Genomic DNA, 16,388 nt, shown 5'->3' on the forward strand with positions numbered 1-16,388 from the left:
ATAGGTACTCTACATTCATAAAATGACATAAAATTGTGTGTTAGCAAAAGTAAGTCGTTAATATTATATGCACATACCTACATACCTATGTACATATATATTTAATATATGTAAAAGACTCAATAGCATTTGTAACTACATATGTATGTACATTCATACAATAAACGGTGAATACCATTGTACATAATATATTAGATTTAGTTTCTACATGAACATCCTTCAAGTTTAATTCGTTATTCAATGGCGTTGTTAATAAAACTGTGATAATTTCCGCGTGTAGTAACATTTAATTTAAAATTTCAGCTATCAAATAGGAGTCAAATGTCATCGAACGCTATTGTCATCGTGAAATGGCCCCATCAATTAATTATTACTATTATTTTGTTCAGTGTTGATATTGCGAAGAATGCGCGAAAATTGATTCAATGTCCAAATACATATTTTACTATATTGCCACTGATTGGTCGATCGATTACAATTCGCCCTCGTTCTAAAAATCTTAGCAGCTGAAAAGTTTTAAACGCTTACAATAAACAATCCATTGTCCTTATTTACAATCACTTGAACCGGGACGATATGGTTTACATACATATGTACATATGTACTTCGGTCTTTTGATAACTTTTTTTCTCAAAACACTTAATTTGCATATATCCGCATTCAATTCATTGAACTGCCAACTAAATATTCTACATATTCTACATAAATAAATAAACAAAGTGAAAATGGCCATGGCATATTTTCATCAGTTCTTTGGACTGATTAGAAATTAGTTTCTTTATGAACGTGGACGTGTTCTGAAATATGCTTAATATAATACAATAATTTTCAAAAAATTTGTAGTATATAATCAAAAAATTGTTTTATTTTATACGTGGTTACTCAAACACGTGCTACAATTATCATACACATATCAATTAATCTATTACAGCTTTTAAATATTTCGAATATGCCTATAAATAGGTACACAAGTTTTGACATGTTTGTATAAACACAGAGAGATTATCTTCATTCAAGCCTTACATGCTATTTTTTATATATTTGTATAAAATATTAATCGAAGAATTGCGCAAACAAACGATTTTCAAGTACTTATGTAATATGAAACTCCGCATCAGTTATTGTAGGTTTTGAAGAAAATTTGCAAAAATGACATACTTTCCAATTATTAAAATTAAAATATATAGTCTGATTTTTTTGGTACAAAATGTCGGATAAGTATTCGTCACATCCTTCGTTTAAAATTAGGGTAGAAAATAAATTGATTACACAGAGCAACAAAAAAATCACATTTTTTCTCGTTTATGAGATATGAGTCTTTAAAAAAAAACGCAATTTTTAGTATTTCTGTGCCAAAAGTGAGTATTGGAATCAATATTCAGGTATTTTTTCTATTAATTGTGATTTTTTATTGCTTTTAAATATGCATAACTAATTATCTAGTGAATTTTAAAAGTTCTTTAAAATTATCTAGATAATTGTTCACTGTTCACTATTTTTTTAATCTTAATATTTTTAACAACTTAAGAGGGCTGGACACCAGCGCCTTGTCCATACAAACGTATTACACTTCTCCCTTCCTCAATTATAGCATCTATCGTTTTATTTTTTTGATTAGTTATTTTTTATAGGAGCTAGGAGCCGCCAAACATCTAAAAGATCGCCTCTTTTTTACACTCACGAAAAGAGTCCATCGTGCTTATTTAACGGTCGATTTAAAAAAAAATACGCACATAGTTGCACAGAAAATATCTTTCTCATACCGATGATGATTTTTTTTTTTAAATTGGTCCAGTTTTGGAGGAGAAAATAGGAGAATACGAAACCTCGATTTTGTCGATTTAAAATACGTATTATCTGATCGAAGCGAAACTGTCGCATTCACTCAATATATATATTGATATATATTGTCGCATTCGCTCAATATCTGTATGTATATATCGAAGAAAGAAACGGCAACAAAATTAAGGTTTCGGCTGTACAGCCCTCTTAAGTGCCATCATCAAAAAATGGGCCATCAACGCAAAGTGAACATTCTTCCATAATCGCATGGTAATAAATAGTCCGTAATCTATTTTGATTTTGATTCCAACCTTTATTTGTTATTCATACGACATTTGATAATATTTGTATCAACGTTTGCGAATTTCGATTAAGTATAGTATGTTTATTTTTATCTTATTTTTCGTCCCCTGTTTACTGACGATAGATGTGCTATTTTTGTAGTCAAATCCAATGCGTATACCGTTTTAATATGTATGCATATGCTTGTATGTATGTACATATGTAGTAGTATGCGGATAGCAGAATGCATAATTTTCCACACGCTTACAATCGCGCTCGCAAGTATTCGGAAAATGTATGACAGTGGATGTGCGGCTGGTTGGTAATGGGTCCCCCACCAAGAGAGCGCCGCGCCCCCGGCGGGCCCCCTACTATATTAGCGGGACTTGGCTTCGCCCCCCGACCAGACGCCACTCGTCTCCGACACCTGAAGCCCGCGGCCGCGCCTCCGCCCCCACCCTATCAACTGCACATCGATTCGCTCCTGATATCGAGGGACACGGTGCGGCCAGCAAACATAAAATTTGCCACCATTTTGATTCACATACATACAAGTACGCAAAACAAAACAACAATATCGCCGACCATGAGTGCACGCCCTTTTTCATAGACCTACGATTTGAATTGGGAATACTTTACATTTTACTAACCTCTTCTTATTATCAATAAATTCACTGTTATCAATAAATCAATAAATAAACATTACAACGAATTAGTGTAATAATTTATGTATGATATATAATAACTATTCAAAAGTTTTATAACGACCTATTTAATTTTCACAGTTTTTTTTATGTAAATTCATTTTATTTTTAAAAATATAAACATACAATGTTTATATTTTAATACACTGCAAAAGAATGATTATTTAAATTTAAACTACTTTTCAAACATTCGAAAATTCACAATCTTTATTAGAAAGCCGGTTTCATTTCAACATTTCAAAGTTGTGTTCTCTAGAATGATTTCTCAATCTATCATAATTATTTGACCCATAAAATATCTCATATGTACATACAATTTAAGATATTCTCTTTAACTTCATTAAAATTACTATTGTATTGTGTCTGTAAAGGTCTGTTCATACCTATCCAGCACGACCCGTATCCTGCAGGTGTCCTGCAAGTGCGGATAGTACTCTTTGGTACATTATATGGACGTATTCATACTTCATTCGCGCATGCGCATTTACGCATTCTTGCGCGTCCATATAGAATGCACTAAAGAATACTGTCCGTACTTGCAGGATACTTGCAGGATTCGGGTCGTGCTGGATAGATATGAACAGACCTTAAAAAGTTTGAATGCCACCATAATAATAATAATTTAAAAAACTCATGTCATGTCAAATAATGTATCATAAATTAATAGATTGCTTTTTCAATTGACAGATATTACTTGCTGACCTTCGGCCGTATCGCCAAAAAACATCAAGACATAAAAAGAACAGAAATAACATTTAAAAATGTTTGCTGCAAAACCAGTAGTACCAGATCCGGTGAGTACAATTTTGAATCAGTCTATCATAAATTCGAACTAATGAACCAAGCAAAATTTATCACTGATAAGTACACATGATCATTATGTAGAACCTACGTTTATTGGTTTTTAATATGACGTAGAAAATGTAGGCGTGCAATTAAAATATGTACATCGCTCATATTTCTTGACACTTGTTTACTGTAATTAGTACATATGCATACATATGTACGTCTTTAGGTTGCAATTGTGGCGTCATTGAATACACTGAGGGTTAATTAGAGATCACAATATTTTATGGTAATTTATCATCTTTAATTAACTGCTTTTCATACGAAATCACAGATGTAAATACGCAGTACCTAATACTTTATAGAAAATTGTAATGACAGTTAAAGACTCGGTCCACCAACCTGTTCTATGTAAGCCGCGCAAATTTAATATGTGCAAACGTTTTTATTAAAGTTATGTAAGCGTTGTTCAAACTTATTGATATTCAAGATTAAATAATAATGAACTCTGCTTAGCACAATGCTATTTGCATAGCTGCGACAAGTAGGTGTATTTTATTTTACATTTCCAAAATGAATTCAGCCATGTTTGTATTTTTTATTGTACCTGAAATAATTTCGATTTATAAAATTTGGTTAGTGAAAATTAAATATAGGTGTTACAAAGATAAATATTATTTTACAAGCTTGTAGTTAGCGTTTAACCTGGTCAATAAAACTTGACGAAGTAAACTTGAAATATTTGTATGAAATTAGTTATTGAAATAATTTTTGGATCTATTGGATCTATTAGTTTTGCATTTACTTTTAATTTACCTAGAACTTCATTTGGCCATTTATAGTAAATAGTGTACTTCATTTAATATACTATTGAGATACAAATGATTACCGTAGCTATTGGTGTGGTAGTTTTAATTTCACATATAATAAAATAAGCATGTCAAAAATACCGGTCTCCCTCACGGAACCGAAAGTGAAACGCCCGAAAACGCAAATATCGGAAGGCAAAGATCGAAAATCGAAAGATCTTAAGTCGAAAGATCAAAAAAAAATGGTGCATGATAAACGGTACATACTCACTTAATTTGCGCGAGCAGGATACAACAGGAACAAGAGGAGCATGCTTTTCCTCCCGTATTCTGCGCGCGCACATTAATACGGGAGGAAAAGCCTGTTCCTCTTGTTCCTGTTGTATCCTGCTCGCGCAAATTAAGTGAGTATGTACGACGGGGGGAGAGACCCTTATTTTATCTTTCGACTTAAGATCTTTCGATTTTCGATCTTTGCCTTCCGATATTTGCGTTTTCGGGCGTTTCACTTTCGGTCCCGTGAGGTAGATCCCAAAATACACACTATACCATTTAAATTCAAATAATTTAATCAAACCTAGAGAAATGCGTGTGACGTTTACTTTAAATAACTTATGTTTTTCTGAAACGTACCTTTCGTAAATTAAATTCAGTATAATGAAAATTTCTTGATTACAAATACATATATCTCACAACAGTCCTAGGTGGCACTAATGATAGTCTAATAATTATTGTGATAACATCTTTAGTAACAATTAACATAACAATTTTATATGTAAACACTACGCACACATTGACCATTAATAAATTCCGTTTCTTTTGGCAAGTATTCAAAATTCGTGATACCTAAAGGGCACCCTTGAATACGGTTTCCGCTGTTTAATTGTGAAACTTTTCTTATTTGTTAACGAGTGGACTATCTTTCGGTTGCAGTTCTCGATTCAGAGTACTGTTTATGGGTATTAGAACTGTTTTTTGACCTTGAATGAGGTTGCTTAGCAAAATAATACGCTTATCTTGCAGCAAACTGTGCAGTTGTGACGTGCATTTAATAATTCCGTCACGAAGGCTCGTCTCTCGTATGGCCAGTCACATGTTTCAAATTTCCCGCCAACTCTACACAAATTATTGCCTGGCAATGCAGCAAAACTTATGTTTATGCGATAAAATTTTCTGCACACTATCAAAAAACTCTACTCACTAAGAGGCTCGATGGAATTTAAGTACAATACACAACCACCCATCAAAATCTATGTTGATTTATCGCCAATTGGCTAAGTATTTTTAAAGTTCAAACAGTTGACGACTTAATTTTTTCTCCTAAATAGGAATTTATTATGCATTGTATCAAGTATAAACAAACCTGACATTTAAGTTAAATCAATTTGGTGATATTTTCCACTAAATTTCTTATCCATTGTAGACAAAATCGAGATATAACTAGTTCAGTTGAATTGTATTTTCTCATCTTTGAGTGGTAGCAAACGACCCCGTCAGAGAATGAAGCATTGTCTGGAGGATCAATTTCCCAATTATAAAAGCCATTAGCGATCACGTGTATGTACACAATGACAGGATGAACGCAACACTTCAGCATCAATGAAGATATATTAATATAGCTAGTATTCTGGCATTGAGTTTGTCCAACCTGTTGCCCTCCTTAATGGATGCAAAATGTCCCATTAAGGAGTATATTTTTCTACTACTACATAAGTAATTACAACAATTAATACAGTTGTGTCGCTTTCGAGTTATTCGATACAAAATACTGGTATTTCCAGATTGGTTGGCTATGTATATATTTGGATACGACAGTGTTGAAATACCGTTTTTTTGTGGTCTAATCTGTGTTTCTCATATATTGTAAACATATGTAGATTTCGGCTTTACTAGCGATGGTGGTTTTTATTTATCAATTTTTATTTGAAGAAGTATTGTGCTAACGTTTAAATTTGGCTCAACTTTCACTCTCGTTAGCCAGATATTAGATTTGAACTGGAGCCAGTATCGTGCGGCGCCTGCTAGCACATTGAAATTATTTTTATTTTTAAAGTGTGTTCCCTAGAATTTAAAATATTTTAACATAGTAGCACTATTGTTTATTTTAATCAATATACATATATACATACATACGTATGTGCACACATCTATGCAAATGGAATTTGCGTTATTGCATTCCACTCTGAGTTGGATTAAACCAACGAGAATTTTCTTTGATTTTATTATATTTAATCGTCTTTCATTCAGTGCCGGCCTTACATCCGATGGCGCCCTCGGGCATTTTTTTCTAAACACCCTTAGAAAGAATTTTCGCCTTTGGCGCTCTAATTTAAAATTTTGAATGGCTTTTGGCGCTCTAATTTTAAATTTTAAAGCGCCTTTGGCGTATCGTTCGGCGCCCTAACTTATTTGAGCCCGACCCAGCCCCCCCCCCTAAAACCGGCACTGCTTTCATTCCATACCAGTGGCGTAACTACCGCGCCCGCAGACCCCGCAATGCGGGGGGGCGCCGAGGCTTGGGGGGCGCCGTAAAGCGGCGTGCCTTTTTTGCAGATTTTTTAATTTGTTCTGTAATTTCTTTGCAATAATTTTTTTAAAAGCCTCTGTTATTTTTTAACCTATTTGCATCTCGTTTTATTGTATTTACATATAGCTGAAATTCTCTCTTATTCGTGTATATATTTTTGTTAAAACAATAAAATAAAATTATATGAGGCGTAAAAACGTAAAAATTTATAAATTTATAAATTTTTAGCTGTAAAATAATTTGTATCTAGAAATAATTTTAAAAAGTAAAATAAATGATGAATAATCAAAAGAAAAGTGACTAAAAAAGAAAATGGAAAGTTTCGAATTTATTCTCCTACTCGTGCATCTTGAAAAATTCTTCGGTTTCTCAACTTTGTTTCAAAGTTCCTTCAATCAAAAAACGCTGATGATATCAGTGCTCAGTCTATGATTAGAAATGCATATTGCGAGATCAGTAATTTTAGAAATAAAATTGAAGTATTCGTAACAATTTCAACAATATTAGGGTTGAAGCCAAAATTGAATCTAAAAGCATTTCGATGAACTTAGTCATGATATACGATTCCAGGATCCATTAAAAGAAATTTTGAACAATTTTTAATGCGGCACTAAACGTAACCTAAGTGCACGTTATTTAAACATTGTTTCAAAGTTCGCTTTCCTGCAAAACAATTATCAGATAACGATTTATATATATGTACATGATATACGTATATACGTATGTACATATGTATATCATGAAGCTATGTCTCTAGCCAACTAATATGTCAATGATTTTGACAAATCATTGCCTGATCAGATACTTGATTTCCGTTCGTGCTTCAAAGAAAATAAACCTTGTAAAAATAAAGAAGATCAACGTGTTCATAATATGGCAAAGCTCTTCATTTGTAATTTTTATAATTTAAATTCGTCATTTAAATCATCTTGTTCCTCACGCTTCCGGTAACTGTAGCCACTACGGAGCGCTCGTTCACAAGATGAAACTTATTAAAAATTACTTAAGGTCAACTATGTCACAACATCGTCTTAAAGTATTAGCAATGATTAGTATTAAATTTTAACAAAATAGTCGTGTTTGCCAATGAGTCCAGAAAAAGTTTTTCTACGTAAAAGAGGTGTGAATTAGTAATTTGGACAGTTATTTTGCTGTAAGGAAATAATATGAATATATGGGGGGGGGGGGCGCCTTAAAATATTTTGCGGGGGGGCGCCTGGAATTCACGCTACGCCACTGTTCCATACGCAACCTCCCCTGTTATGTTCCACAATTTGGTTAGTGCAGCATCCTCGTTGGCTCTGTTAGAATGCTTTACCCATCAATTCACTATATGAGCTATTATATTTTAATGTGGCACAAGTCCACTTTTCTTCATTTCGAGAAATATTTCACAAAACATTGTATGTAATGTTTTGCATTTAACAATATTTTAAAATACCTGTGGCCTTTAATACCTTTATACTGCTTTTCCGAGATTTTGAATATTTATCGAATTAAAAGAAGAGATAAAAATTTGTGAAAAGTCAAACAGAAACAGTGCTTTTTTTTTTTAATTGAAATTTGGCTTTCAAATATAACGGCTCATACATATGTCAATGTCCCAGTTCACTATGTAATTAAAAAAAAAGTCGTGATTCTACATATGTATGGATTTGCAATTGTAAATATGGGAAAAAATGTGGTTCAATTTAACAAACTCTTTCATGGTCATTTTTTTCATATGTGGTTATTAAGTTTGGGAGCCTTTGATTTTGGCGACGCTTCAATCCACTTGTCGTTTTCCTCGGCTGGAGCCAAAAGTAAACTTTTTCATCTGCGTCATCAGACACACCCACATTCCCTCATACATACATATGTATGTGTATCCCACATTTTCCCACAAAACATTTTTTTTTAAATACTTTTTATTGTTACTAAATTATGTATGTTCACAATACATCTTATATCTATTTTAATAGCTACTGAACTACTGATCATTTTCTATTTTACAATTTTAATTTTAATTTGTTAGTAATCATAGTATTATATTAATCTAATGTTAATGTACAGCATAATAGGAAAAACAGCTCAAAAACCTATTTTCAATTCTTGTAAATGCTCATAATACATCTAATACAAAATATTAATTAAAGACTCTCTAAAGTCGATGATCTAGATCAGATTGTGTTTAGGTAACTTACAAAACATTTAAACTTGAAATTCAAAGCTAAAATGGTTCGATTTTTCCCATGTAATCTTATCAAACTTCTAACGTGTCGTAACATGCGATACACTCGTATTTGTGTATATATATTGTAAACGCACTATTATGGCATCGAATGATAATGTAATAGTTAATTGAACGATGTAATCAAACGTATAAATCTACAGACAAAATAATCAATTCTGCCAGCTCGAAAGCGCGCTAAAATTGATAGCGAAATATCCTATTGGGCTTCTTTAATAAATAGAATAAGAGAGCCAATTCCCCTTCTTGGGCTTCTATCTATGTATACATAAATGTGTAATTATTTTCATTTTGCTATAGTCAAAAATAGGCGAATTTTCTTTGACGTCTATGACGCCAAAATACTCACTATTAATCAACCTAATGCGATTTAAAAATCACGAGACCGGCAAAACATTTTTTCTGGTTCAGTAATGTTTGCCAATTCTTTCAACGAAAATAAATAGTTTGTGCGTAGAAAGAAAAGCAAAAAATATCAAATTGTGTGATCAGTTCAATAACTGAAACTTTTTATGACAATATATTTGAACTATTCAATTTATGATATTTAAATACATACATATACAATGTAATTATAATATATGTGCATATACTTAATTTTATATTGTATTATCTTATTCATTTATTAATTATTGCATAATAATATCTAAATATCCTCGTTTTAATGAGTTCCGATCATTATTGTTTTGAAACTGAATATTCCATATTATCATTTATCTTTATATTAGGATTTAGGGAAGCTAAACCATATAAATAGTGTGTTTACTGTATGACACAATTAACAAAAAAATTTTACCTCTGATTGTTAATTTTCAAATATAATTTTTTTTTTCAGATGACAATGCTGAACGATTCCAGGGAGAAATTAATAGAAACTCAAGTTATAGCTCCTTCTTTAATTCTTAAAAACAGCGAAAAAGCAATACAGGTATATTTCATTTTATTAATATATAATATAAGGATATAGATATGTTATATTTATGTATGTAAAGTACCTATGTACACGTACATACAGATGTACGTATGTAATGATGTTGATATGATGTTTTTTATTGTTAAAAAAATCTATATTGCACTACAAGTTGTCAACTTTGATTCGATATTGGTTTGATAAGGATATGAGGATTTAATGTTGCGTATTGATAATTAGCCAATTATGTATATGACCTAGTAAAAGTTTACGAACTATGTAACATTATGTACGCTCTCTGCTTCTTATAAACATTATTTTAGAAAATCTAAATACATTATGTTATTAATTTTAAATCTATATTCAATTTTTGCGTATGTATTTTAAATGTGCCAATTATTATATTTTCATTAAATATAAATAAAATAACAACTAATGATTTAAAACTATCCATCTTATATACTACTTAACGTCAACCATTTCGTATGTACATACATATGTATGTATGTATGTACACTTAATGTGTTTCTAATATCTAGTTTTATAATACATATATGAACATATGTATGTAGGGGTATCGCCTGTCGCATTTTTATCTTATCACAGGTCACGCAATGTGAAAAAGGTGAAAAAAAATGAATAAATTATAATTAATACTATCACTTTTATAATATTAATAGCCTCCTTAAATCAAGTTTTAATGTAAATATTTAAAATTAACGCGTGATCGTAACGTGTAGCACATACTTATTATATATGTACATATAATATATGTATGTACATATGTAAATGTAATGTATGAAATTATTACACCACTAGTTTCTGGATGGTTTTTTTGTTATATATCTACTAATCCCCATTTACTATTAAAGGTGATTATTTATTTTGATAATTTCATTATCATTCCACACAAGAAATAGCATTAATTTTATTATTACAAGTTGACGATTTTGATATTTAATATTTTATCATAAAATTTTATATGAGTTAGAAAGTATGTTTATATGTACATTCATATATGAATATATGTACATATCGATGGCTTGGTGCACAGATACTGTATGTCAATTTTTAAATTTATATCGAATTTTAAGTTTTTAGATCCTGGAATAATTCAGATTTCTCCTTTCAAGGTAATTTATGTGTTACATTAATTACCTTGAAAGGAAAAACCTGAAATATTCCAGCATCTCCAAATTTAAAATTCGATATGAATTAAAAAATGGACATACAATATCTGTAAGCCAAGCCATCGTTATGTACACACACACACACACATACACATTATACATACAAGTGTCTAATCTTTACATTTTAAGCTTTTTATTAGTTTTATCAAATTTATAAGAAATGTTAAATTTAGTACCACTCATGCGTTCAGCATATATGTATTGATAATAAAAACACTATCACACAATTTCTGAACACGTGCTAGTTAATCTATTGTCAAATGTAAAGGGTTATCATTAACATTTGTTGTAAATGTTTTTTTTTTAATATATATGTACATATAATGAGATATTTTTTTACAATTAATTTGTCATTATGGACACATCTAAAATTAAATGATATATAAATTTGAATATAAATTTCAGTTACACAGTTAACACAGTTTCGACATTCAATTAATCAAAATATAGTTTGCACTGAACTAATCTTTATCATACATTTCAACCTGTTTGTATAAACACAATGCAATGTGAATAATAAACTCGTACGCTTTGCAGTAGGTCACTGAAACTACATATAAATCGATTGTATTGTAGATTATATTTTATTTATTGATACAATTTGAAATGTATGACGTTTCCACGATAGTAAATTAAATGTCAAAGACATAAACGTTTCAATTATGGTACCACGATCCAATAATTGTCCGTGGCATATGTAATTTAGCAATTGTCTCACTACTCCATATCGAGATTGGAAAGATTGAACTCGTTTAAAAAAATGTAACAAATATTAGATACAATTATTAACTGGATTACATATATATTATATCTAAAATTTTAGATTGAAGAAGCTTTATTTGGACTTCGACTAACAGCAGCAACTATGAGGCGTGTTCAAAAAGTATTTCTGGATGAAATGAACAGAGGACTTGCACAAAAACCCTCTTCACTTCAAATGGAAAATACTTATTTACCAGAACTACCAGATGGCACAGGTATTATAAAATTCGATTTTTTTTTTAATTATTGAAAATACAAATAAACTGCTAATTTTAATTTGATATTTTTTTGCTGTCTAGAATTTGGAAAATATTTAGCATTAGACCTTGGAGGTACAAATTTTCGTCTCCTGTTATTGGAACTAAGCGAAGGTGATATCGTCAAAGAATCAGTCAAACACTATCATATCAGGTATATATGAACTCCATTAAATATTAATAGCTTCTTTGGAATATTCCATATTGTATGTATATGCTAATTTTACATACATACATAAATAGAAATTTCATACACGAAAAATAAATATCATGGGGTCAACACTCACATTGATACAGTATTCATACACAATAGTTGATAAAGCTGATTAATATGTTCTAGAATAATAAATACCATTAAAAATAAAGGGGTCATGTAATTTCAAATTTTATCTTTCAAGTGTATATGAACATTATCCAGTTCAAACAGGATATAGAAAAAATTGATAAAGTCAACTACAGATTACTTTTTTTGTATTAATTAAAATTTTTAATTCCTTCTATGTTTTTTTAGTGATGAACAGCGAATTGGTTGCGGAGTAGAACTTTTTGATTATCTAGCAGAGTGTGTAGGAGACTTTGTTCGTATGCATGGCTTAGAAGAAGAACTTTTACCAATGGGTAACTAAAATCACTTGATGTCACCAATATACCAATTTCACATTATTATAAGGGTTTTATTTGTATTTAGGTTTTACATTCTCTTTCCCATTGGCACAACATTCAATTAACTCTGGAAGTCTCATCACCTGGACCAAATCTTTCAAATGCAGTGGTGTAGAGCGTCATAAGGATATTGTTCAAATGTTAACGGATTCATTGGAAAAGTGTGGTAAGCAAAACTTTAAGTATATATGTACATACTGTGTAATTGTATGTATGTACATATATACATTTTTTTTATTTAACCATATATTATATTTATTACACAGGTATGCAAAATGTCAGTGTTGTCGCTCTCCTGAATGATACTACAGGTACTTTGGTTACTGGGGCTCGTCAAGATCATCGCACTGGGGTAATATTTACTGATAATAAATTGAAACATAAAAAAGTCGCATTTATGAATGTGAATACTAACAATTTCATACACTTTTAAGATTGCAATGATCCTTGGTACTGGAAGTAATGCTTGTTACTTGGAAAGAGCTGATCGTGTACACTGTTGGGAAGGAGGTCAGTCTGCAGCTAGTCTTTCCACTGATCACGTCGTAATTGATATGGAATGGGGAGCATTTGGAGATAATGGAACTCTAGATTTCATTAAAACACCTTTTGATCAACATGTTGACAATCTATCCCTCATAACGTCCAGTTTCACGTACGTTGCCTTACATGTATACACATAATAGTGCTTTTTTCTGACACAACGCACCGTTAAGGTGGTCCGGCATCTATTTTTTGGCAGTTTCTTCAATGTTTCAATAGTAATTTTTTAAATTATGTTCGCACATATTAAACATAATTTCTTTGAGACTTTCCGACCCTTCAAAATACGTTGATATGTGGTTAGAGGACAATATTTGGTCATAGAAAAGTACTAAGACCAAAGAAAGGAGTCAAAATGATTTAAATTAAGATTTGAATAACTTTTTTATTAATAAAATATTTGAAAAGTCATGAAACCTTTTTTTTTAGAAAAATAGCACTGCATGTGTAAATACATATTTTTGAAAAATTTTATTTTAATTGTAATATATAATTATAACGATATTTAATTAATATAATTTCAGATTTGAAAAATATATTAGTGGAAAATATCTCGGTGAAGTAGCACGATGTGTTATTGAAGACGTTATACGTATTGGTTTACTTTTTTCTCCAGATCGAGCTGGTTCTCTTATGAAACCAGCAACATTTAATACTGCCTTCGTTAGTGAAATTGAACTGTAAGTATTTCTAAAATATATTCTTTTTTCACGCTATTTTATATAACGATTTACAAATATTGACAATACATATGTATATATTTATTATATCTATTTGTAGGGATAATATTGAAGGTGTTGATTGGCGTACGGAAGCATTGCTAACTAGATTAGGAGTAATCGATGCTACATCTGACGAAGTTCAAGTTATAAAACATATTTGTGCCTTAGTTTCGTACAGGGCAGCAGCACTTCTTTCATCGTGTTAGTATTGTGTTAATTTAAAACAATATCTTATGTATAGATTTGAGTTTTTAAATTTTTTCATTTAAAACAATACTCCATAGGTTTGGCTACTCTTCTTGAACACATGTGCCTAGATCATGTAACTGTTGCCGTTGACGGCTCCGTTTATAAACACCATCCCAGAATGCGTCACTTGCTATCCAACTTTACATCATTATTGGCTCCTAATCATCAGGTATTTTCTACACTGAATTTTGTTTTATTTGCTTTATTGAATTAATTTTTAATATTTCACTTTCACTAATATTACATTTCAGTTCACATTGTTGTTATCTGAAGATGGCAGTGGAAAAGGCGCTGGACTAACAGCTGCTGTTGCAAAGAGACTTGGATACCGAAGATGAGTTTTAAGATTTTGACTTTACACTTTTGAAAAATAATGATATTATCGAAATTATGACAATAATGATAAGAAATAATATCTTTAATAACAATATCGATATTCGGTGGGTGTCCGTATGGTCGTAATGAGCTGTGATTACATGATTTTTATTCAAATGAAATTTAATTTTTAGATACAGTTAAATTCATATTAATTGTAAGAATCATATGGAATATACATATTCATTTTTACGATTTTTATTCAATATAAGAAATTTGTGAAAACGATTGTACTGTGTCTAACATCAAATTTCAGTGATTAAAAGTAAGTGAAAAAATGAGATTCTGTTTGTACAAAATATGTATAATCATAATATAACAAATTAAGACTGCTATTTTATATTTGTTATTGTTACACATAAGATTCACTGATTTATATACATATATCCAAGTTTGTACAAATTTGTTTGAGTTTGAAAGTATGATGAATGCTTGTATTTCAACTATTTTTTTTAGTATAAAATCAACAATTCATCAATATGTCTTCCTTGATTTTTATTGTGTGTACTCCAAGAGTGCAATTATTATTTTATTATTAAAAAAAATTAAGAAATTAATGTAAATAAGGATTTTATTTTATAAGGGATGTGTTATATTATATTTACAAACATGTGTAAATATTTGATATATCTCATTAATCATCTCAAATATGTTTGTATTACGAAAATGTAATCAATAAAGGCATTTAGATTTATATAGAAGATATTTGTTTTTGTTAATTGTATACGACATATTTATAGTTGTATAGTCTTAAAAAAAACATAGATAAAATAAAAATATATCAATGTTTAATATTATATTTTGGCTTTATTTTTATATTGCGTTTAATATATTTTTTAAATAAAAATCTATAAAATAAAAAATATTTTTTTATTTACCTGTGGTTAGTGAATTTTCATAGTTATAATACATATACATATGTATGTACATATGTACATGTCAAACAATACATAAATATTTTAATTTAAATATAAGTTATGTATTTTGTTTTGAATCATAGTTATATTTTAATAAAAATAAGTACAAATGAATTATTTTAAAAATTTTCTCCAAAGTATTCTTCACATAAATATACATACATATCTATTACATATAAAATATTGAAATAAATAAACTAAACTCAATTTATTATCTACATATAGCTCACTTATAATTAATAGTAATAGTCGAATCATTATCATATTTGACAAAAATGGCCACACACAATTGGACTACACATACATATATGTACATATGTATGTATGTATAATATAAATATTTTTTACAATAAATATAAAATCTGCACATCACACAATTTAGAGAGTATTTCATTTAATCTATACAATAATATAATGACAAATGTTGTTTATTTATGCATAATACTGATAAAAATTTTGATGCTTCTTGTGAATTAAAACTTCTTAAATAAAAGTAAAATGATCATCTCTAATAACAATATATGTATCAACTAAAAAAATAAATAATAGTATTTTTCAACTTATAAAATATTATTCCTACATAATAATGTACATCATATGAATGAAAATAAAACTAAATAATAATTAAAGTTGTCAACCTTCAAATAATATGTACAATTTATATAAGTAAAATTAAGAAA

General features: G+C 29.9%; 1 protein-coding gene across 1 annotated transcript; it reads left to right on the forward strand.

The window, feature by feature from the left end:
- The first annotated feature begins 2,359 nt into the window (after positions 1-2,359).
- Positions 2,360-15,643, forward strand: LOC143913426 (hexokinase type 2-like). The gene is made up of 13 exons (XM_077433195.1): positions 2,360-2,618; positions 3,456-3,562; positions 9,956-10,048; positions 12,044-12,197; positions 12,282-12,393; positions 12,751-12,857; positions 12,928-13,068; positions 13,169-13,254; positions 13,337-13,557; positions 13,970-14,125; positions 14,226-14,368; positions 14,452-14,585; positions 14,668-15,643. Exons 2-13 carry the CDS (start codon positions 3,530-3,532, stop codon positions 14,752-14,754), a joined length of 1,467 nt encoding a protein of 488 aa, XP_077289321.1. The 5' UTR covers positions 2,360-2,618; positions 3,456-3,529; the 3' UTR covers positions 14,755-15,643.
- Positions 15,644-16,388: the final 745 nt, after the last annotated feature.

This window comes from Arctopsyche grandis, chromosome 6, assembly GCF_051622035.1.
Source record: "Arctopsyche grandis isolate Sample6627 chromosome 6, ASM5162203v2, whole genome shotgun sequence".
Lineage (NCBI taxonomy): Eukaryota > Metazoa > Arthropoda > Insecta > Trichoptera > Hydropsychidae > Arctopsyche > Arctopsyche grandis.

Bases quoted from the DNA above. Each gene is read 5' to 3' on its own strand.
- LOC143913426 (XM_077433195.1), top strand. From the start codon at position 3,530: ATGTTTGCTGCAAAACCAGTAGTACCAGATCCG. The intron at 13,558-13,969 runs GTACGTTGCCTT...ATATAATTTCAG, and splicing joins CTCATAACGTCCAGTTTCAC to ATTTGAAAAATATATTAGTG. The intron at 14,369-14,451 runs GTTAGTATTGTG...AATACTCCATAG, and splicing joins AGCAGCACTTCTTTCATCGT to GTTTGGCTACTCTTCTTGAA.